General features: G+C 44.3%; 1 protein-coding gene across 1 annotated transcript in view; it reads left to right on the top strand.

Annotated features, from left to right (window-relative positions):
• The window catches only part of dnhd1 (dynein heavy chain domain 1), a 283,483-nt gene that overhangs the window by 182,711 nt on the left and 75,849 nt on the right, over positions 1 to 24,923 (top strand). Inside the window, exons 33-36 of the mRNA XM_072576637.1 lie at positions 6,869 to 7,843; positions 9,884 to 10,058; positions 10,644 to 10,808; positions 24,712 to 24,916. Of these exons, the coding sequence (XP_072432738.1) occupies positions 6,869 to 7,843; positions 9,884 to 10,058; positions 10,644 to 10,808; positions 24,712 to 24,916 (1,520 nt within the window). The remainder of the gene's footprint in view (positions 1 to 6,868; positions 7,844 to 9,883; positions 10,059 to 10,643; positions 10,809 to 24,711; positions 24,917 to 24,923) is intronic.

The following is a 24,923-nucleotide window of genomic DNA, read 5'->3' on the forward strand; positions in this document are numbered from 1 at the left end:
TATAACAGACAATAATGGTCCCAGCACTGATCCTTGTGGTACACCACTGGACATCAGCGTCCAGTCGTTCAAACAGCTTTCTACCACTACCCTTTGTGTCCTATTACTAAGACAGTTGCTTATCCATCTTGCCAAGTTTCCCACAATTCCATGTGCTTTAACTTTCTCAATCAGTCTCCCATGTGGGGCCTTGTCAATATTTGCTAAAATCCATATATATTATATCAACACAGCTTCCCTCATCCACACACTTGATCATATTTTCAAAACTTTCTACCAAGTTTGTTAAGTATGACCTCCTTCTGACAAAACCATGCTGACTATCCCTACTTAACCTATGCTTTCCAAGTAGATATTAATTCGCTCCTTCAGAATTTTCACCAACAATTACCCTAGCATGATATAAAGCTAACCGGTCTGTAATTTCCTGGTTCATCTCGACCACTCTTCCTAAAAGGTGGAACCACGTTTGTCGTCCTCTGGCATGTCCCCGATGGCCAGAGAGGAAATACCTTCCAAAATGTCCCAGACTCCCCCATTACTATCCCTGGATATGTCCTGTCCCACCGGCAGGACATACTCAGCAGAGGTGGTGGCACGGTGGGATGCAGTCAAGATGGAATTGCCCTGGAAGTCCTCAAGATTGACTCCAGACTCCACAAGTCTCATGGCTTCAGGTTAAACATGGGCAAGGAAACCTCCTGCTGATGACCATGTACTGTCCTCCCTCAGCTGATGAATCGGTTCTCCCCATGTTGAACAACACTTTGAGGAAGAACTGAGGATGACAAGACACAATATGTACTCTGGGTTTTCTTTTATTTATTTATTCATGCGATGAGGCAATTGCTGGTAATGCCAGCATTCATTGTCCATCCTTGTTTGCCCAGAGAGTAGTTAAGAGTCAACCACATTGCTGTGGTCTGGAGTCACATGTCGACCAAACCAAGGAAAGATGGCAGTTTCCTTCCCTAAAGGACATTCGTGACCCAGATGAGTTTTTCCAACAATCGACAATGGATTCATGGTCACCATTAGATTCTTAATTCCAGATTATCATTGAATTCATATTCCACCATCTGCTCTGGTGGGATTTGAACCCAGGTCCCCAGGACATTAACTGGATCTCTGGTTTAATAGTCCAGCCATAATACCACAAGGCTATTGCTTCCCCCTAGGGGGATTTCAGTGTCCACCAGCAAGAGTGGCTCGGCAGCAGCACTACTGATCAGACTGGTTGGGTCCTAAAGGACATATCTTCCAGACTAGGTCTGCAGCAGGTGGTGAGGGAACCAACAAGAGGAAAAAACATATTTAACCTTGTTCTTACCAATCTGTCAGCTGCAGATGTGTCTGTCCATGACAGTATCGATAAGAGTGACCACTGCACAGTCTTTGTGAAGATGAAGTCCCATCTTCAATTACGAATAACCTCCATCGTGTTGTGTTGCACTACCACCATGCTAAATGGGAGAGATTTAGAACAGATCTAGCATCTCAAGACTGGGCATCTATGAGGTGTTGTAGGCCAACAACAGCAGCAGAATTGTAGTCTAGCACAATCTGTAACCTCATGGCCCAGTATATCCCCTATTCACCCATTATCATCAAACCAGGGGACCAACCCTGGTTCAATGGTGAATGCAGGAGGGTATGCCAGGAGCAGCACCAGGAATACCTGAAGATGAGGTGTCAATCTGATAAAGCCACCAAACAGGATTACTTGCCAAACAGCATAAGCAGCAAGTGATTGACAGAGCTAAGTAATCCTATAACCAATGGATCAGATCTAAGCAATACAGTCCTACCACATCCAGTTGGGAATGGTGGTGGATGATTCAACTACTCACTGGAGGAGAAGGCTCCACAAATATCCCCATCCTCAATGATGGAAGACCCCAGCACATCAGTGCAAAAGGTAAAGCTGAAACTTTCACAGCAATCTTCAGCCAGAAATGCCAAGTGGATGATCCCTCCTCCAGTGGTCCCCAGCATTACAGATACCAGTCTTCAGCAAATTAGATTCACTCCACGTGATTCACTCAACTCTCAAGAAACGGTTGGAAATACTGGATGATACTATCAGCCCTGGACAACAGACCTATGCTTCAGAACTTGCTGCTCCCCAAGCCAAGCTGTTCCAGTACAATTACTGGCAGCTCACTGACAATGTGGAAAATTGCCCAGGTATGTCCTGTACATAAAAAGCAGAACAAATCCAACCCAGCCAATTACCAACCCATCAGTCTACTCTCAATCATCAGTAAAGTGATGGTATGCGTCATCAACAGTGCTATCAAGCAGCACCTGCTTAGCAATAACCTGCTCAGTGACACCCAGTTTGGGTTCCATCATGGCCATCCTGACCTCATTACAGCCTTGGTTCAAACTTGGAACAAAACAGCTGCATTTCAGAGGGGAGGGAAGAGTGACAGCCCTTGACATCAAGGCTGCATTCGACCAAGTGTGGCATTAAGGACCCCCTAGCCAAATTAGAATCAATGGGTATCAGGGGGCAAACTCTCTGCTGGTTGGAGTCATACCTGGCACACAAGAAGATGGTCATAGTTGTTGGAGGTCAGTCATCTCAGCTCCAGGACATCTCTGCAGGAGTTCCTCAGGATAGTGTCCTAGGCCCAACCACCTTCAGCTGCTTCATCAATGACTTCCCCTCCATCATAAAGTCTGAAGTGGGGATGTTCACCGATGATTGTACAATGTTCAGCATCATTCGCGACTCCTCAGATACTGAAGCAGTCCATGTTCAAATTCAACAAGATTTGGACAATAACCAGGCTTGGGCTGACAAGTGGCAAATAACATTTGTGCCATATAAATACCATGCTATGACCATCACCAATAAGAGATAATGTAACCACCAACCCTTGTCATTCAATGTGTTACCATCACTGAATCACCCACTACCAACATCCTGAACTGAATTGGATTCAACACATAAGCACAGTGATTGCAAGACTAGATCAGAGGCTAGGAATACTGCAATGAGTGACTCATCTCCTGACTCCCAAAGCTTGTCCACCATCTACAAGGCACAAGTCAGGAGAATGATGGGATACTCCCCATTTGCCTGGATGGGTGCAGCTCCAAGTCAAGAAGCTTGACACCACCAAGGACAAAGCCGCCCGCCTGATTGGCACCACATCCACAAGCATCCACTCCCTCCATCACTGACACTCAGTAGCAGCAATATGTACTATCTACAACATGCTCTGCAGAAATTCACCTCAGACATTACCTTCCAAACCCATGACCACTTCCATCTAGAAAGACAATGGCAGCAGATATGGAACACCACCTCCTGCAAGTTCCCCTCCAAACCACTCACCACCCTGGCTTGGAAATATATCGCTGTCCCTTCATTGTTGCTGGGTCAAAATCCTGGAATTCCCTCCCTAATGGGATTGTTTGTCAACCCACAGCAGGTGAACTGCAACGGATCAAGAAAACATCTCACCACCACCTTCTCAAGGGGAGCTAGGGCCCAGGAGGTGATGCCTACATCCCATAAATAAATGAAAACAGAAATTTGCCTTGTCTCCCACAGCAGCCTGGCCATCCAGGCCAGGGGATTTCTCTGTTTTTAAGCCTGATATTGCCTCCAATATCTCCCCATTTCCTATATTAAACTATGCAAGTTCCTCACAGTCCTTTTTCCTGAATTCTGTGCCTATGTTCTCCTTTTCCAGAATGAAGTCCAAAGAGAACTATTCATTCAGCCCCCTTCCAATATCCTGCAGCTTCACACACATGTTGCCCCCTTGGTCCTTAATGGACCCTACTCTTTCCCTGGTTAACTTTTTCCCTTTAATATATTTACAATGTAGTTGTTGGAGGTGATTCTTAAACATAGGATTTACATGCATTTGGAAAGGCAAGAAATGATTAGGGATTGTCAGCATGGATTTGTATGAGGGAAACCATGTCTCACTAATTTGATTGAGCTTGTTGAGGAAGCAACCAAAAAGATTGATGAAGGCAGAGGGGTAGACCCTGTCTACATGGACTTTAGTAAAGCCTTTGACAAGGTTCTGCATGGTAGTCCACTTAGGCTAGATCTTAGGGATTCAGGGCGAGCTTATCAACTGAATAAAAAATTGGCTTGATGGTAGGTGACAGAGGGTGGTTTGGAGGGTTGTTTTTTGGACTGGAGGCCTGTGACCAGCAGTGTTCCACAGGGATCAGTACTGGGTCCATTGATGTTTGTGATTTATATAAATGACTTGGATGAGAGGGAAGGTGACATAGTTAGTCAGTTTGCAGATGACACCAAAATTGGTGGTATAGTAGACAATGAAGAAGGTTATCAAAGATTACAAAGAGATCGTGATTAATTGGGTCAATGGGCTGAGGAGTGGCAGATGGAGTTTAATTTGGATAAATGTGAGGTATTGCATTTTGGTAAAATGAACAAGGGCTGGGCCATGCGTGGTGCTGTAGAACATGTCTCATAAAACCTTTAACATTCTAACAGGACTAAACTGGGTAGATGTAGGAATAATGTTCCTAATGACCAGGGAGTCCAGATCCAGGGATCACTGTTCAAGGATGTGTGATTGGCCATTTAGGATTGAGATGAGGAGAAATGTCTTCGTGTACAGAATGGAGAGTCTGAGGAATTCACTCTCTCCCAGAAAGTGGCTAATGCCAAGACTTTGTATGATTTCAAAAAAGAGTTGGATACAGCACATGATGCTAAAAGGATTAAAGGATAGCGAGGAAAAGTAGGAACAGGATATTGAGTTGGATGATCAGCCCTGATTATGCTGGATGGTGCAGCAGGTTCAAAGTTTATAAAATAATGAGGATACAGTTAGGTTAATGATAGGTGGCTTTTCTCCAGGATGTGGAATTTCAAGGCTGGGGCATTTTTTTCAGGTGATAGGAGAGAGATTTTAAAAAGACATGAGAGGCAATTGTTTTACGCAGAGGGTGGTTCATGTGTGAATTAAACTTTCTGAGGAAATGGTGGATGAAGGTACAATAACAACATCTAAACGCCTTTAGATAGATATGTGAATAGGAAAGGTTTGGAGGGATATGAGCCAGGATCAGGCAGGTGGGACTAGTTTACTTATTTGGGATTACGTTGGGCATGGACTGGTTGGATCAATGTATCTGCTTCCATGCTGTATGACGCTATGACTGAATGTGGTTCTGGAAAAGCACATCAGGTCAGGCAGCACCACATCAGGAATGCCTGATGAAGGGCTTTTGCCCAAAACGTTGATTCTCCTGCTCCTCGGATGCTGTCTGACCTGCTGTGCTTTTCCAGCACCATTCTCTTGACTCAAGTCTCCAGTATCTGCAGTCCTCATTTTTCACCTCTATGACTGAATGGCATACTCCTATTCCTAATTCCAACGTCTCTCTGCTTATTTTCTGTGACTGAAATCTGAGAACATCCAGATCTCATTGCACCTCCCTCATTACCAATCTATCACCATTCAGACAATGATCCACTTTCATGTTTTTTTTCTCAAAGTGAATAACCTCATATTTACCCACATTATACTGCACCTGCTACTCATTTGTCCACTCAGCCTGTCCAAATGACACAGAGCATCTCTGCATCCTCCTCACAGCTCACTGTCCATCCAGCTTTGTGTCATCTGCAAACTTGGAGAGATTACATTTAGTTTTCTCTTCTAACTCTTTAACATATATTGTAAATAGCTGGGTCTAAGTACTCATCCCTGCATATAGCATTCTTCATTGCCTGCCACTCAGAAAATGGCCCATTCATTCATACTCTTTGTTGTATTATTTGGCAAAAGTGTGGCAGGTGCAGAAAACTGTGGAAAATGTGAAGTTATTCACTTTGGAAGTTAGCAAAGAAATGCAGAATCATGCTAAAATGGACAATGACTGCAGAATTCTGACACATAAAGGGAAAGAGTAAGATTATTTTAATGTATTCATGGAGTGTGGATGTGACTGGCTGGGCCCAGTATTTATTGCCCATCCCTATGTGCCCCTTGAGAAGATGGGGGTGAGCTGCCTTCCTGAACTGCTGCAGTCCATGTGCTGTAGGTTTGCCCACAATGCCTTTGAGAGGGAATTCCAGGATTTTGACCCAGCAACAGTGAAGGAACAGTGATATATTTCCAAGTCAGGATGGTGAGTGATTTGGAGGGAAACTTGCAAGGGGTGGTGTTTCCATATGTCTGCTGCCCTTGTCACTTTAGATGGAAGTGGTTGTGGGTTTGGAAGGTACTGTCTGAGGGTCTTTGGTGAATTTCTGCAGTGTATCTTGTAGATGGTACACTCTGCTGCTTCTGAGTGTCAGTGGTGGAGGGAGTGGATGCTTGTAGATACAGTGCCAATCAAGTGGCTGCTTTGTCCTGGATGGTGTCAAGCTTCCTGAGTGTTGTTTGAGCTGCACCCATCCAGAGGCAAGTGGGGAGTATTCCATCACACTCCTGTCTTGTGTCTTGTAGATGATGGACAAGCTTTGGGGAGTCAGGAGGTGAGTTACTCAATGCAGTGTCCTGCCTCTGACTTGCTCCTGTAGTCACAGTATTTGTATGGTGAGTCCAGTTGATTTTCTAGTCAATGGGAACCCCCAGCATGTTGATAGTGGGAGATTCAGTGAAGTTAACGCCATTGAATGTCAAAAGACGATGGATGTATTGCCTCTTGTTGGAAATTGTCATTGCCTGGCATTTATCTGGCTTGAATGTTACTTTTGCCACTTGTCAGCCCAAGCCTAGATATTGTCCAGATCTTGTTGCATTTGGAAATGAGCTGCTTCAGTTTCTGAGAGCTCACACATAGTACTCACCCCGTATGATAATAAGAGGTTGTTTATGTCATTAACACTTTCTCTACTTTGTTTCTGACCCATTAGGAAGAGCTGATGGACAAAGTGGTCCAAACTGCTACGAGTCTGCTCAATGACAGGAGTATCCAGACAGCAGCAGTAGAAAGTCAGGATACCAAGGAGCAGATACACGGTTATCTCAAAACCTTGAACCCAAGTAAGAGGACTGCCATTGCAGTGACTGAGGACCCATATGTCACCATCTCTAACATCGGCTCTGAAATGTACTGGGCATTAATCCAAATCTGTCGACTCAATCCTCTGTATTATTTCTCAAAAACCAGTTTCATAAAAGTGGTGAGGGAAATTCTGACAAAACGGAATTTGAAAGTTCGCTCTTTAGGGACTGGAACCTGCACAGACCACTTCATGGACCTGATGTATCACCTCATGTCTGAGCTCTACAAATACTTGCGCTGGTGTCTCTTTGTGCAGCACGCCCGGTTGTACAGGTTCCTTGTAGCTGTTGGCCACATGAAGGTGATGAACACAGTGACCAAGTTAGAGTGGGAGCTCTTTCTGAGGGGGACCCAGGATCTAAAATATGATGTATCAGCCCAGAGTACGTGTGTCCTGAAGCCCAGCTGGGTGAGTCAGGAGACCTGGGACAGTTGCTGCATATTAGAACTGTTACCTGCATTTCAGAACCTAAGAATCTCTATTGCCAAGAAAGCCAATCAATGGCGAGAATACTTTGGCCTTTCATCAACTGTGATTAGTGCAATTCCTTGCTCCTCATTTGCACATCTTAACACCTTCCAGAGGGCTATCCTGTGGAAATTCTTCCAGCCCCACAAGCTGAGTGTGATCATGAATGATGTGGTCAGCTGTGAGCTGGGAGGAACATTGACCAGAGACCTGCGTCCCACCACCACATCTCTCTTTAACTACAGCTGGCAGAACGTTCCAGTCATGTTTCTGCTGCCTGAAGATGGTTCACTGAGTCTCTCCACACACCCATTCTACTGGATTGAACAGATGGCCAGAGAGCACCAGATGCACGTGAGTGTCTTTCAATATGAAGGTATTTTGGCCTTCATAGTGAGAGGATTTGAATACAGGAACACGACTGTCTTGCTGCAATATACAGGGTCAAGCTATGAACGTTATTGGCCTCAGCACCATACCAGTTGAGACCAGTGCAGGAGGGGATTGCAGAATCAGATGGTGTCGGGGGGGAGGTTTGGGTGGGGGGGGGGGGGAGGTGGGATTGGTCTCTGGCCATCATAAACCCTCCAGTCAGCTGACCAATCAGCCAGAATCTGTTTGGCCACTGGATCATTCACTCACCTTCCACCCATTAGGTTCAAGGGATTAAATTCCAATCATATTCCATGTTCTTTCCACTGTGCAACATCAAATGATCAGTGTGGCTGGAGAAGGTGGGGTTGAGCTGCCTTCTTGAACCACTGCAGTCCATGTGCTGTACTTAGCCCACAATGCCTTTAGGGGGGGAATTCCAGGATTTTGACCCAATGACACTGAAGGAATAATGGTATATTTTCAAGTCAGAATGGTGAACGGCTTGGAGCAGAACTTTAGCGGAGTGGTATTTCTATGTATCTGGTGCCCCTGGCCTTCCAGGTGAAAGTGGTCATGGGTGTGGAAATGCTGTCCAAAGAGCTTTGATGAATTATAAGACCAAAAGATATGGGAGCAGATGTAGACCATTCAGCACATCAAGTTTGCTGCACCATTCAATGAGATCCTGCCTGTTCTGATAATCCTCAACTCCGTGTTCCTACCTTTTGTCCATAACTTTACAGATTAAAGTCTGCAGATAACACAAAGCTTGGTGGGTGGTTAAACTGCTTCAGTGTGATTTAGGCATGTTAAGTGATGGGCAAATGCATGGCAGATATAATTTAATGTAGCTCAATGTGAGGTTATCCACTTTTGGAGCACAAAACAGGAAGGTAGATTATTATGTGAATGTCAATAAATTAAGAGAGGGGAATATGCAATGAGACCTGGGTGTCCTCATGCACTAGTCACTGAAATTAAGCAGGAGGTACAGCAGGCTGGGTGAAGGCAAGTGGTATTTTGGCCTTCATAGTGAGAGGATTTGAATACAGGAACACGACTGTCTTGCTGCAATATACAGGGTCATGTGAGACCACATCTGGAATACCATGTGCAGTTTTTCTCTCCTTATCGGAGGAAGGATGGTCTTGCTTGAAGGTAGTACAGCAAAGGTTCACCAGACTGATTCCTGGGATGAGAAGTAGATTGAATTAAGAAGAGAGGTTGACTCAGTTGGGATTATATTTACTGGAGCTCAGAAGAATGAGGTGGAATCTCAGAGAAACCTTTAAAATTCTAACAGGACTAGGCAGGGTGGATACAGGAAGGATAATCCCAATGACCAGGGAGTCCAAAACCAGCGGTCACAATCTAATGATATAGGTAGGCCATTTAAGACTGAGTTGAGGAGTAATGTCTTCAGCCAGAGAGTGGAGAGCCTGTGGGATTTACTGCCACAGAAAGCAGTCCAGACCAAAACATTGTATGATTTCAAGAGCAGTGGATAAAACACTTGGGCTAAAGGGATCAAAGAATATGGAGAAGAAGCAGGAACTGGCTATTGAGTTGGATGATCAGTGATGGCCAGGGTAAATAGTGGAGCAGGTTCAAAGGGCTGAATGGCCTACTTCTTCCTCTTCTCTGTCTTTCTAATTAATCAGCTCCTTCTCATGTTGCAGTGCAACAATCAATTGCTGGAGGATGAAAATGTTTAGACGACAGCAACCAAAAGCATCTCTTTGCCTTCCTCTGCTGAAGTGTCTGAAGTGTTGAACTCTTGTCACTCTAATGTAACTCGCACTCAAGAGCAAGGGGTGCACTGTTACAGTGGCCCTTTTCAATGGACACACTGCTGATCCTGGGCTCCAATAGTGGGAGGAGTCAATGTTGAAGGCAGTGATTTGGCTATTGATTCAGGAAGCTGCTTTATCCTGAATGGTGTTGAGCTTTATGAGTGTTTTTGGGGAGTTTACCTAGAGAGACAGGTAACAGTGTTTGACAGACCATTCTGTGTTTCAGAATAAAGTCCATGTCATTTCTTGTGGAGCACATGATGATGTGGACAAGGTTCGAAATGAGTTGCAGTTGACCATGAGCAAAGGAAGATGGCTGATTCTGAACAATTGTCACCTATTGGAACACTGGGACAGTGAGCTGCTTAACATTCTCCTTCAGCTAACCACTACCTATAAAGGTGAGGCCAACATCCAATCAACAAACCACAAGAGAAAACCTTCCTCCACACTGTCACCAACACTCAAACATACCTAGGACAGGTTTAGATATAGAGTAAAGCTTTGTTTACACTGTCCCCATCAAGGACTCCCAGGACAGGGACAGCACAGGGTTAGATACAGAGTAAAGCTGCCTCACTGTCCCCCATCAAACACTCCCAGGACAGGGACAGCATGGGGTTAGGTACAGATTAAAATTCCCACTACACTGTCCCCATCAAATAAATTTTCAATTAACTAATGAATCAATGAATGACAGGATAACGATAGAAGAAGGTCATTCAGACCATCATTGTGCTGGCTCTCTGCCAGAGCAGTTCATCTTATTCCATTCTTTTTCATCTCCATGTAGCTCTGCAAATTTTAACAATCCAAATGCCATTTGAATACCTTGTAGTTGCCTGTCACTACCACACTCCAGGGCCATGTATCCACACCCTAATCATTCAGGTTTCTCCTCACGTCACTATTGTTGCTTTTTGCTGATCATTTTAAATTGATGTCCTCTGGTTCTTGATCCAGCCAATGTAACCTCTTCCTTTCAGCTTACCTTCCCACCAAAGGAGCTTCCATTACAGTTTCCAAATATGATGTATGTGAAGTTCTTGAAGAGGAGACACTGACAGTTCTAACCAATGCCGGCCTCATCATCCATCGGGATTTCCGCCTGTGGCTCATTTGCAAAAATGATTCTGCTGTCTCCCTGCCAGGTATGTCTCTCATCTCCATCATGTGTGTGTGCTGTCACATCTCTCAATACCTCTCGTGCTGTCTGTCAAGTGTCCCATCTCACTCATTCATTTGCCACTAATTTCAGTTTTCAATCTATGCCGCATTGATATTCTCTTCTTTTCTCTTCCACATTTTGCTTAAGATCTTGCCTCCATTGAATTTCTTAAAAGTTTGGTGTCTCTTAAAATGTGCTGTACCTGAATCCGTCTTCTCCCAATCATGTTCAACAAATTTCATTGTTCACTCACTCTCCATGACAATTTCTCAGTTTGTTACTTTTCTTGATCAGCAAACCCTGCCATTCTCCTCCAAACTCAAATTTTGAAACAAAATTAACAAATAAACCTTGTGTATCCATAAAGACCAAGTCCTACATCCACACAAAACAGCAGTGGTCAAGTAAGCACTGAACATAGAATATAAGTTCCAGGGCATGGGTGCAGTTCTGAAAGAGTTAATGTTGTAGTTGTATTAGGGCAGGGCAGTAGACATAGTCAGTATGGATATCAGTAAGACCTTTGACACGGTTCCATTTGGTAGACTGCTCTGGAAGGTTAGATCACATGGAATCCAGGGGGAGCTGGCAAATTGGATGCAAAATTGGCTTGATGGTAAGAAGCAGAGGGTAATAATGGAAGGATGCTTATTGGACTGGAGGCCTGTGACTAGTGGAGTTCCGCAGGGCTCGGTGTTGGGTCCATTGCTGTTTGTTATCTGTATCAATGATTTGGCTAAGAATGTACAAGGCATGTGTAGTAAGTTTATTGATGACACTAAAATAGACGGTATCATGGACAGTGAGGGAGGTAATCAGAAATTACAGCAGGACCTTGATCAACTGGAGAAGATAAATGGCAAATGGAGTTTAATATGGATAAGTGTGAGATCTTGCATTTTGGAAAGTCAGATCAAGGTAGGAGTTTCATGGTGAATGGTAGGACCTTAGGGAGTGTAGTGGAACAGAAGGATCTTGGGGTTCAGGTGCACGGTTCTCTGAGAGTGGAGTCACAAGTAGATAAGGCAGTGAAGAAGGCTTTTGGCACACTGGCCTACATCAGTGAAAGCATCGAATATAGAAGTTGTGAAGTTATGTTACAGTTGTACAGGACGTTGGTGAGGCCGTACATGCTGGAGTATTGTGTTCAGTTTTGGTCACCTTGCTGTAGGAAGGATGTTATTAAATTGGAAAGAGTGCAGAAGAAATTTACAAGGATGTTACCAGGACTCAATGGTCTGAGTTATAGGGAGAGGTTGGACAAGCAGAACATTTTTCGTTAGAGCGTCGGAGACTGAGGGGACATCTTATAGAAGTGTACAAGATCATGAGAGGCACGGATAGGGTGAAAGCACCTAGTTTTTTTTCCCAGGGTTTGGGAATCGAGGAGTAGAGTGTATCAGTTTAAGGTTAGAGGGGAAAGAATAGAAGGGAACCTGAGGGGCAACCTTTTAACACAGAGGGTGGTATGCATATGTAATGAGGGGCCAGCAGAAGTGGTTATAGAGTCATAGAGATGTACAGCATGGAAACAGACCCTTCGGTCCAACCCGTCCATACCAACCAGATATCCCAACCCAATCTAGTCCCACCTGCCAGTACCCGGCCCATATCCCTCCAAACCCTTCCTATTCATATACCCATCCAAATGCCACTTAAATGTTGCAATTGTATCAGCCTCCACCACTTCCTCTGGCAGCTCATTCCATACACGTACCACTCTCTGTGTGAAAAAGTTGCCCCTTAAATCTCTTTTATATCTTTCCCCTCTCACCCTAAACCTATGCCCTCTACTTCTGGACTCTCTGACCCCAAGGAAAAGACTTTGCCTATTTACCCTATCCATGCCCTTCATAATTTTGTAAACCTCTATAAGGTCACCCCTCAGCCTCCGACGCTCCAGGGAAAACAGCCCCAGCCTGTTCAGCCTCTCCCTATAGCTTAAATCCTCCAACCCTGGTAACATCCTTGTAAATCCTTTCTGAACCCGTTCAAGTTTCACAACATCTTTCCGATAGAATTTCATGCAATATTCCAACAGTGGCCTAACCAATGTCCTGTACTGCCGCAACATGACCTCCCAACTCCTGTACTCAATACTCTGACCAATAAAGGAAAGCATACCAAACGCCTTCTTCACTATCCTATCTACCTGCGACTCCACTTTCAAGGAGCTATGAACCTGCACTCCAAGGTCTCTTTGTTCAGCAACACTCCTTCGGATCTTACCATTAAGTGTATGAGTCCTGCTAAGAGTTGCTTTCCCAAAATGCAGCACCTCGCATTTATCTGAATTAAACTCCATCTGCCACTTCTCAGCCCATTGGCCCATCTGGTCAAGATCCTGTTGTAATCTGAGGTAACCTTCTTCGCTGTCCACTACACCTCCAATTTTGGTGTCATCTGCAAACTTACTATCTATACCTCCTGTGTTCACATCCAAATCATTTATGTAAATGACAAAAAGTAGAGGATCCAGCACCATTCCTTGTGGCACTCCACTGGTCACAGGCCTCCAGTCTGAAAAACAACCCTCCACCACCACCCTCTGTCTTCTACCTTTGAGCCAGTTCTGTATCCAAATGGCTAGTTCTCCCTGTATTCCGTGAGATCTAACCTTGCTAATCAATCTGCCACTGGGAACCTTGTCAAACGCCTTACTGAAGTCCATATAGATCACATCCACCGCTCTGCCCTCATCAATCTTCTTTGTTACTTCTTCAAAAAACTCAATCAAGTTTGTGAGACATGATTTCCCACGCACAAAGCCATGTTGACCATCCCTAATCAGTCCTTGCCTTTCCAAATACATGTACATCCTGTCCCTCAGGATTCCCTCCAACAACTTGCCCCGCACTGACATCAGGCTCACTAGTCTATAGTTCCCTGGCTTGTCCTTACCACCCTTCTTAAACAGTGGCACCACGTTTGCCAACCTCCAGTCTTCCGGCTCCTCACCTGTGACTATCGATGAAACAAATATCTCAGCAAGAGACCTGGTTGAGGTGGGTACACAATATTTATAAGGCATTTGGACAAATTTATGGATAGGAAAGGTTGAGAAGGATATGGACCAAATGCAGGGAAATGGGATTAGTTTGGGTGGACCAATTTGGGCCAAAGGTTGCCCCTCAGGTTCCCTTTTATTCTTTCCTCTTTAACCTTAAACTGATGCCCTCTCATCCTTGATTCCCCAACTATAGAACTATATGAGCTCCACCCAATCATACATCATCTTTGGGTGGAGGCAGGAAGTTCTACATTTACCTTCATAAGCACTACGTGTAGTCTGTGCAAGTCCTGAGATTCGTAAATAAGTATTCCTGAACAGAAACTAGTTATTGCTATCATAGAGTCATCGGGTTATACAGCACAAAACAGATCCTTCGGTCCAACTCATCTGTGCTGACCAGATATCCCAATCTGACCTAGTCCCATTTGGTAGCATTTGACCCATATCCCTTTAAACCCTTCCTATTCATATACCCATCCAGATGCCTTTTAAATGTTGTAATTGTACCAGCCTCCACGATTTTCTCTTGCAGCTCATTCCATACTTGCACCACCCTCTGTGTGAAATACCCATCAGATTCCTTGTAAATCTTTCCCCCCTCGCTTTAAATCCATGCCCTCTAGTTTTGAACTGCCCCATCCTAGGAAAAAAACTTTGTCTATTTATCCTATCTATGCCTCTCATGATCTTATGAACTTCAATAAGGTCATCCCTCAGCCTCCGACACTCCAGGGAAAACAGCCCCAGCCTATTCAGCCTCTCCCTGTAGCTCAAACCCTCCAACCCTGGCAACATCCTTGTAAATCTTTGTGAACCTTCTCAAGTTTAACAACATCCTTCCTATAGGAGGGAGACCAGAATTGAGTGCAGTATTCTATAAGGGGCCTAACCAATGTCCCATACAGCCACAGCATGACCTCCCAACTCATACTCAATGAAGGCCAATGAAGGCAAGCATACCAAATGCCTTCTTCACTCTCCTATCTATCTGAAACTCCGCCTTCAAAAAACTATGCACCTGCACCCCTACATCTCTTTGTTCAGCAGAGAGACCTACTACTAACTGTATAATGGTTAATATACCCAGAGCCCTACCATTAACAGTGTAAGTCCTGCCTGGTTTGCCTTAGCAAAATGCAAGACCTCACATTTAAACTCCATCTGCCACTTCTTAGCTCATCAGCCTATCTAGTCAAGGTCCCATTGTGCCCTGAGATAATCTTCTTTGCTGTCCACTACACTACCAATTTTGGTATTATCTGCAAACTTACTAATGATACCCCCTATATTCACACCCAACTCATTTGTACAAATGACAAGAAACAGTGGACCCAACTCTGATCCTATACTAAAAACCAAAAGAAATTAGAGTTAATGTTTCGGGTCCAGTGACCTTTCCTTGGAACTGATCCTATAGTATTGAAAGGACCTTATTGCTGCAGTGTTTTGTGCGTGACAGTGCTGCTTCTTTAACAAAGTTATGGTGTCCTTGGCTTCTTTTTCAGGAGGTCATAAAAGACACAAAAACCGAAAAGTCTGGAATTGGACTTGGAAGGGTTTTAGGGCCAGTTTGATTGTAGCTAACAGTTATTGCTTTAGGCAAAAGCTTTCAAGTTTAAAAAAAACACTTGTACAATGAAAGAGGAGCTCAGCTTTTCTCTGGTTTGGTTTTAGCTAGCAGTAGTGTTGTGAAGCTGCTGGACCCAAAGAAGCAAGTCCATTCTGATCCTCCTCTCTCTGATTTCTCTCCTGTAAGACCCTGTGTTTGATTTTATTTTTTGTGCCATTGGGTATTTATGGGGATTGTTGCAAGTATTGGGAACAGTATCATTAAGTTGGGATAATAGAACATAGGAAAGTACAGCACAGGACAGGCCCTACAACCCACAATGTTGTGACGAGGATTAATCCTAATCTAAAAAAAATAACCTAATCTAGTTTTGACAAAGGGTCAGTTAGACTCAAAACGTCAGCTCTTTTCTCTCCTTACAGATGCTGCCAGAACTGCTGAGATTTTCCAGCATTTTCTCTTTTGGTAACCTAATCTACGTTCCCCTCAATTCATTGCTGTCCATGTGCATGTCCAGTAGTCGTTGTATAATCTGTTGGGTTTTTGGATAGGTTAAGTTTGTGAGAAGGTTTGTAGCTCGGGTACTTGTTGTTGTGGTTCTGTTCGCCGAGCTGGGAATTTGTGTTGCAGACGTTTCGTCCCCTGTCTAGGTGACATCCTCAGTACTTGGGACCCTCCTGTGAAGTGCTTCTATGATCTCTCCTCCGGCATTTATAGGTTAAGTTATTCTGTATTCTGTTCTCTTTTGTTTGTGTTTCATTCGGTAATCTTGCAAATAAATTCTGTTTTGTTTAAAACTAAGTGGTTGGGCCAGCTGCATCACTCTTGGAATATCCACGTTACACCTGCTTAACACGACTAGCAAGTTTAGAGTCTGGGCTACTTTCTTGAAATGTTTTGAGGGGGTCTGGCCTGGTCCATAACACGTGTACAGGTCATTCTGCTATAATGCACGTTTTGTAGGCATGAATTGGCTATAATGTGATTGACGAATAATGGACATTGTTTGGATAACGTGAACTTTCTACTGAACAGGTATAGCAATTTTCTATTAACGATCTTCTACAGCGCGATTTTCTATAGCAGTTTTCCATAACGTGACTTTCTAAAGCACATGGTTACAGAGGAACACATCTGTTGCATTATAGCAGAATGACCTGTAGATAATTCATTCTGCTGTTGTTGGGTGTCAGTGACAAAGGGACAGAATGTTGAAAGTGGTCCATGTGCTGTCAAATCAAGGGAGTAGTTTAGTGATGAGGTTCTAGATTGCTGCACAAATCTGATACGTGGAGAGTACCTGAAAAGCAAGAAATGTTAAAACCTGATTTAACTCCTGGGTGATCATACAACCGAACCCAGTATCCTCATGGACTTCACTGTCCAGACCTCAATACCCAACCCATGCCTTGCCACCATATCCACCTACCCACTATATACAGCTGACACATCAATCCCACCGCCTTGTGGGCGAACATTTCAACTCCCCCTCCCACTCTGCTGAGGACATGCAGGTCCTGGGCCTCCTCCACTGCCGCTGCATCATCACCCAACACCTGGAACACTTCAACTCCAGGGCATCAATGTCGACTTCACCAGTTTCCTCATTTCCCCTCCCTCTACCTTACCCCAGTTCCATTCTTCCAGATCAGCACCATCCTCATGACCTGTCCTGTCAATCTTCCTTTCCACCTATCCACTCCACCCTCCTCTCCGACCTATCACCTTTACCCCTTCCTCCATCCACCTGTTGCATTCTCATCTACCTTCTCCCCAGCCCCACCCCCTCCCATGTATCTCTCCACCCCCGAGGCTTCCTGCCTTCATTTCTGATGAAGGTCTGCGGCCTCAAACGTCGATCTTCCTGCTCCTCAAATGCTGCTTGACTTGCTGTGCTTTTCCAGCACCGCTCTAATCCCCACTCAGACAAACTGAAATGATATTAAAATGTCATTATATATTTTAGTGTGTTAGTAAATGAAGACTTAGCTGAATATGGCAACTAAGGAATTGAGAACTAGCCTGGTTACCTCACAGCTGTGAGGGAAATACGCTGTGCATTTTTTGGAAAGGCCAGATTCAGAAGTCAGAAATGTGGTGCTCTCCCACAAGATGCAAAAGGTATTGGAGTAGATGGTATCCAACTGGTGATTGCCACTTTTCAGAAGATTCTCCGTGTCCAAACTCAAAGTTTCTCAAAGCTCCTACAATTCAACCAGCTAAGAATTTGACCACAGAATTACTGGGACAGAGAAACCCCGTAAAATTACTCGGAGCAAGGAAAAAGAGAAAATCTAGAAAGGATACTTAGGATCTGTATGAAAATTATAGATCTTGGGCATGAGAGTTTAAAAATGATGGAGTAGTTTCGGAATTTGAGAAAAAAAAACAGCAAAAGACATGGAAAACCAAATAAGAAGATAAGTGAAGATAAATGTATGTAAGTTATGTGTTATCCACATTTCATATACTTGGTGATGAAATGTACTCCAAGTTGCAGAAGTTTTTTTTAGAGGGTTATGTGCTGCATGGCCACCACATCATACAGAGTCAGAATCGGAGGAAACATAAAGACCCTTTGGCCCATCATGTCCATGATGGTCACAAACAGCCACCTAACTGTTCTAATCCCATTGTCCAGTGCTTCTGAGGAAGGGTATCTGGACCCAAAGCATTAATTCCGATCTCTCTCCACTGGTGATGCCAGAGCCACTGAGCTTTTCCAGCAATTTCTGCTTTTGTTCCTGATTTCCGGCATCTGCCATCGTCTCGGTTTTTATTTCCCAATTTCCAGCACTTGCTCATTGCCTTGTATGCCTTGACATTATAAGAGCACATCTAAATACTTGTTAAATTTTATCAAGGTTTCTGCCTCTCCCACCTGAGAAGGCAGTGAGTTCCAGACTCCCCCCACCATCTGAGTGAAAGGGCTTTTCCTCACACCTCTTCTAAATCTCAGTCTGGGCAGCAACTTGGTGAAGACCTCATTGAGAGGGGAGTGCCTGCAGTTCTCCTATAGCCTACCTACCCCATCAAACACTCAACCTACCACCATGCCCTCCAATAAAGTTTGGCATACCCCACATCGATTCAGCTTCAGTCTTCCCTGATTCTATCCTGATCCCCTTGGAAATGCTTCTGCTTTCCCCTGACTGTTGCTGACCAGTGCCAACTCCCTAGAGTGTGACAGGACAGTACCCCCTGTCTGTGGTCAGCTCAAGCAGGTGACTGACCATGTCCAAGTCCCCATACTGTGTATAGACCGTGCCAGTGAGTACCAGCTCCCCTGACTTCCTCCACCCCCCACGTGACCCTAACCCCACCACCACCACCCCAACCACCCCCTTTGTGAAAAGCATCAAAAATGGAGCAATACATTGTGAAAGGGCTCCCTGGAATTTTTATCTGATGCTACCACACACCACCACAGCCCAATTCACTCAGACCCCGATCAAATCCCACAGTCTCTCTTTTCTGTCATGAGTGGGTACTTGGAGTACAGTTTGCGTTTAATAATATAACTTTACAAATTAATAATGAGAATAATTCTCTCCTCATTGGGAATGAGGTGCCGAGGTTCAGGTGGCTGTCTGTCTGGGCTGGCTGCCTTCTTGTGGAATGACAGAATGGGAGGGATTGAATGAGCTGGAAGTGGGTGCTATGGCTGTTTGTTTTGGGGCAGGTGGGTAAAATGTGGTGAATCATCCCAAGAATGTGAAGAGACAGCATGGAGGGCAAGGGAGGGGTGGGAGAGGGTGAGGGGTGGTGGGTAAGGGAGTGGTGTTGGGAGTGAGTGGGTGGGGGAGGATGGTACAGGTATTACTGATAACCTCGGGAGTCAGAGAGAAGTGTGTGGGACTCACCCTATCAGAGCAGAGAAAGTCATTGAGCTTCCTACTGGCCATTCCCTGGAGACAGCATTGGCCCAAGTGGTGACCTGGTTCACTTTCATTCTTGTTTTCAAGCACTGAAATTAAACTGTAATTCTCTATTGCTTCAGTAATTATCAGGTTTATTCTCAACACGTTTTTGAACAAGGGAAAAATATTTGTGATTCTCCACCCCTCATCTGAGAATTGTATCCTTGCTCTTTTTAAAAATGTAATCAGTTTTCTAATTAACCTGTTCAGAAATGTTAGTGTACACCACTGGAACAGATGGGATTTGAACATTGGTCTCCTGCTCCAGGAGTACGGACACTACTACTATGCCACAAGTGAGCCCCTTTCAACTTAAGAATGTAGAACTAGGAGCAGGAGTAGGCCACCTGGCCCCAGGAGCCTGCTCCACCATTTAATAAGATCACGGCTGATCTTCTCGTGGACTCAGCTCCACTTACCCACCCTCTCACCATTACCCTTCATTCCTGTATTGTTCAAAAAAATCTTTAAATACATTTACTGAAGTAACATCAACTACTTCACTGGGCAGGGAATTCCATAGATTCACAACCCCCTGGGTGAAGATGTTCCTCCTCAATTCAGTCCTAAATCTGCTCCCTCTAACCTTGAGGCTATGCCCTCTTGCTCGTTGGATGCTGCCTGAACTGCTGTGCTCTTCCAGCACCACTAATCCAGTATTTGGTTTTCAGCATCTGCAGTCATTGTTTTTACCTTGTTTATGCCCTCTTGTCCTAGTTTCACCCACCAGTGGAAATATCCACTCTGCATCTATCTTATCGATTCTCTTCATAATTTTATATGTTTCAATAAGATCCCCCCTCATTCTTCTAAATTCCAATGAATATAATCCCAGTCTACTCAGCCTCTCCTCATAAGCCAACCCCTCGACTCTGGAATCAACCCAGTGAACATCCTCTGCACCCCTTCCAGTGCCAGTACATCCTTTCTCAAGTAAGGAGACCAAAACTGCACACAGCACTCCAGGTGTGACCTCACCAGCACCTTGTACAGCTACAACATAAACTCCCTGATATTAAACTCAATCCCTTTAGCAATGAAGGGCAAGATTCCATTTGCCTTCTGAATTACTAGTTGTACCTGGAAACCAACTCTGTATGATTCATGCACAAGGTCCCTCTGCATAGCAGCATGCTGCAACTTTTTACCATTCAAGTAATAGTCCTTTTTATTGTTACACCTACCAAAATGGATGACTTTATATTTAATAACATTATATTCCACGTGCCAGATCGTTGCCACTCAAAGTGTCTATGTTCCTCTGAAAGGTTTCTGAGTCCTCTGCACACTTTGCTCTGCCATTCATCTTAGATCTTCAAACTTTGACACACTACAGGTGGTCCCCAACTCCAAATGATCTAAATAAATTGTGAATAATTGCCGTCCCAACACTGATCCCTGAGGCACACCACTAGTTACTGATTGCCAACCAGAAAAACACTCATTTATTCCCACTCTTTCCTTCCTGTTAGTCAACCTCTATCCATGCTAATACTTTACCCATGGTGCATCTTTATCTATGCAGCAGCATGTGAATGGCACCTTGTCGAAGGCCTTTTGGAAATATAGGTACATCACATCTACTGGGTCCCCATTGTCCACTGTGCTCATAATGTCTTTATAGGATTCCAAAAGATTCGTTAAGCATGACCTGCCTTTCATAAACCCATGCTGCGTCTGCCCAACGGGACAATTTCTATCAAGATGCCTTGCTATTTCTTCCTTGATAATAGACTCAAGTATCTACTTACTACAGAGGTTAAGCTAATCGGCCTATAATTCCCCATCGTTTGCCAACGTTCCTTTGTAAATAGTGGTATCATATTTGCTATTTTCCAATCTGCTGGAACTGCCCAGAGTCCAGTGAATTTTGGACAATTACCATAAGTGCACTTATTATTTCTCCCACCATCTTTTTTGGTACCCTGGGATGCATTCCATCAGGGCCAGGATGCATTCCATAAGGGCTAGTCTATCCTTAGCTCCAATAGTTTGCCCAACATGACCTCTTCCGTAATAATGATTCTTTCCAGGTCCTCACCTACCTTCGTTTCTTTGTCAATTACCGGCATGTTGTTCATGTCCTCCACTGTGAACACTGACACAAAATATCTATTCTATGGCCTCGGCCATTTCATCATATCCCATAACTAAATGCTCCTTCTTCTCCTCTAAAAGACCAATGTTTACTCTTTTTTGTTTTATATCTTTATAGAAACATTTGCCATCTGTCTTTATATTCTTAGCTAGTTTTTTCTCATGTTCTTACTTTTCGTTATAGCTGTTTTTGTGGTTTTCTGTTGACCTTCAAAGTTTTCCAAGTCTTCTAGTTTCCTGCTGTTCTTGGTCACTTTGTACCGCCTTCTCTCTCAATTTGATAGCCTCCCTTATTTCCTTAAACACCCACAGCAGATTACTCCTTCTCTTACAGTCCGTCCTTTTCACTGGAATATACTTTTGCTGAGCACTTTGAAAAATAGCTTTGAAAGTCCTCCACTGCTCATCAACTGTCCTACTATAAAATCTTTGTTTCAGTCTTAATTTAGCCAAGTCCTCCCTCATCCTACTGTAGTCTCCCTTGTTTAAGCACAGCACCTGGGTATTGCATTTTATCTTCACACTCTTCATCTGTATTCTAAATTCGACCACACTGTGATCGCTCCTTTCAAGAGGATCCTAACTATGCCCTCATTAACTATTCCTGTCTGATTACACAGGGACCAGATCTAGGATAGCTTGCTCCCTCTGTAGTTCCATTACATACTGTTCCAGAAAACTATCGCAGATACACTCAATCAACTCCTCCTCAAGGCTACTCCGACCAAGCTGGTTCGACCAATTGACATTTAGATTAAAATTGCCCATGATAATTGCCGTACCATTTTTACAGGCTTTAGTTATATCTTTGCCCATCCCAATGTGATATTATAATTTGATGGCCTATAGATTCCACCTATCTGTGACTTTTTCTTCTTGGAATTTCTAATTTCCACCCAAATGGATTCAACCTTATTCTCCATAGAACCTATATGGACCTATAGAACCTATATCTCTCACCACAGCCCTGATGCCGTCCTTGAATATCAGAGCTACACCACCTCCCTTACCTTCCCGTCTGTCTTTCCAAATAGTCTGATACCCCTGGATATCTAACTCCCAGTTGTGACCATCCTGTAACCATGTCTCCGTATTGGCCACCAAATCATATTCATTCGCAATGATTTATGCCGTTAACTCATCTACCTTGTTACAAATGCTATGAGCATTCAGGTAAAGTGCCCACATGCTAGTTTCCATACTCTCATGATTTCCAATATCTCTAATAATATTAGATTAGATTACTCACAGTGTGAAAACAGGCCCTTCAGCCCAACAAGTCCACATCTACCCTCTGATGAGCAACCCACCCCACTACATTTACCCCTTCACCTAACACTACAGGCAATTTAGCATGGCCAATTCATCTAACCTGCACATCTTTGGACTGTGGGAGGAAACCGGAGGAAACCCACACAGACACAGGCAGAATGTGCAAACTCCACACTGACAGATGCCGGAGGCAGGAATTGAATGTGGGTCTCTGGCGCTGTGAGGCAGCAGTGCTAACCACTGTGCCGCTCTAAATATCTCCTGAGTTATCTTCCTTTTTACTTTTATCATAGTCTGCCTTGTACTTATGTCTGCCCTGCACACATGCTAACTTGCTGCTTACCTTTTTATTTACCATCACACTTCCTGTCATTTTCCCTTTCCATTCCCCCCAACTCACTAGTTTAAAGTCCCAGTGACCAGCCTATTTATCCTTTTCGCTAGAACACTGGTTCCAGATCGGTTCAGGTGGAGACTGTCTCAACGGTACAGATCCCCCAGTTCCAAAACTGATGCCAATGCCCCATGAAATGGAACCCCTCTTTCCCACACCATACCCTTAGCCATGTATTTACTTCCCTAACTTTCTTATCCTATTCCAATTTGCATGTGGCTCAGGCAGTAATCTGGACAATATAACCCTCGAGGATCTGTTCCTTAATTTCCTTCCTAGTGCTCGATAAACCCCAAACAGGTCCTCCATCCTAGCCTTGCCTATGTTGTTAGTCCCACAACAACTGGATCCTCCCCCTCCCGCTCCAATAACCTTTAAAGCTGGTCAGAGATGTCCTGCACCCTGGCAACAGACAGGCAATACACCATGCAGGACTCCCGATCTGGCTCACAAAGGATACTATCTGTCCCCCTAATTATAGAATCCCCTATAACAACCACTTGTCTTTTTGCTCCACCCCTTGAATGGCCTTCAGAACCATGGTGCCATGGTCAGCTGGCTCATGCTGTCCACAGCCCTTTTCCTCAAACATACAGGGAGCAAAAATCTCAGACCTGTGGACAAGGTCAAAAGATAAGGCTCCTCCACTCCTGAACTCAGTATCCCCCTACCTGCCTCACTTACAGTCATACCTTGTTGTTCCTGATCGCTAACTCAATTTGAATTACTTAATTGGCCAGGTGTGACTGTCTCCTGAAACAAAGCGTCCAGGTAACTCTCCCCCTCCCGGATGTGCCACAGAATTTGAAGCTCAGATTCCATATAATCAATTCTGAGCCGGAGTTCTTCCAGCAACTAACGCTTGCTGCAGATGTGGTCACTGCCGTTCACAATGGGATCAGCCAGCTCCCACATCATACAGCTACAGCACATCACCTGCCCAGCCATCTCTGCTTAGTTATGTAAAGAATAGAAGGAAGGTATTAATTACTCTCCATTTCTCTCCATATCCTTGGATGTGTTTCACCTGGTCCTACTAACTTGCTAACTTTATGTACAGCCTTTCATATAAATACTTCTTTAACAAATTAGGGCTGCATGGTGGCTCAGTGGTTAGAACTGCTGCCTCACAGTACTAGGGTCCCAGGTTCAATTCCAGCCTCAGGCAACTGTCTGTGTGGAGATTGCATGTTCTCATGTCTGCGTCGGTTTGCTCCAGTTTCCTCCAACAGTCCAAAGATATGCAGGTTAGGTGAATGGGCCATGCTAAATTGCCCATAGTGTTAGGTGCATTAGTCAGAGGGAAATGGGTCTGGGTGGGTTACTCTTCGGAGGTTTGGTGTGAACTGGTTGGGCCGAAGGGCCTGTTTCCACACTCTAGGGAATCTAATCTAAACTTTAACCCCATCAAGTGTCTCCTCTTTCCCTGTGACTTAGGGAGTAGCTTTTTGGCCCAGCCTCCCAGCTCTCTGTGTGTGTCCATCATTGATACATCTTCCTTCTATTCTTTATATGTCAGTCACTGCCAGTTTGTTTTCCGACTCCTCTCCCCTTGTGTCATTCCACTGATACCCTGGGTTTCAGCATGTGACCTGTGACCTATACGACATTTTGTTGCAGGGATATTAAGGCGTCATGTGACCAAGTTGATTATTGAGACACCATCAATGCTACAAAACACCTTGTATCAATCGTACACGCAGGCCCGGATCAAACAGGGAGATACAGTGACAGCAGAACGCCTTACTCTCCTCACTGCACTACACTCAATCCTTCTTCACCGGCAGCATTACAGAAACTGGGCTCAGGCGCACTCCTATAACTGGTAAGTA

Source organism: Chiloscyllium punctatum, chromosome 9, assembly GCF_047496795.1.
Source record: "Chiloscyllium punctatum isolate Juve2018m chromosome 9, sChiPun1.3, whole genome shotgun sequence".
In the NCBI taxonomy this organism is placed as follows: Eukaryota; Metazoa; Chordata; class Chondrichthyes; order Orectolobiformes; family Hemiscylliidae; genus Chiloscyllium; species Chiloscyllium punctatum.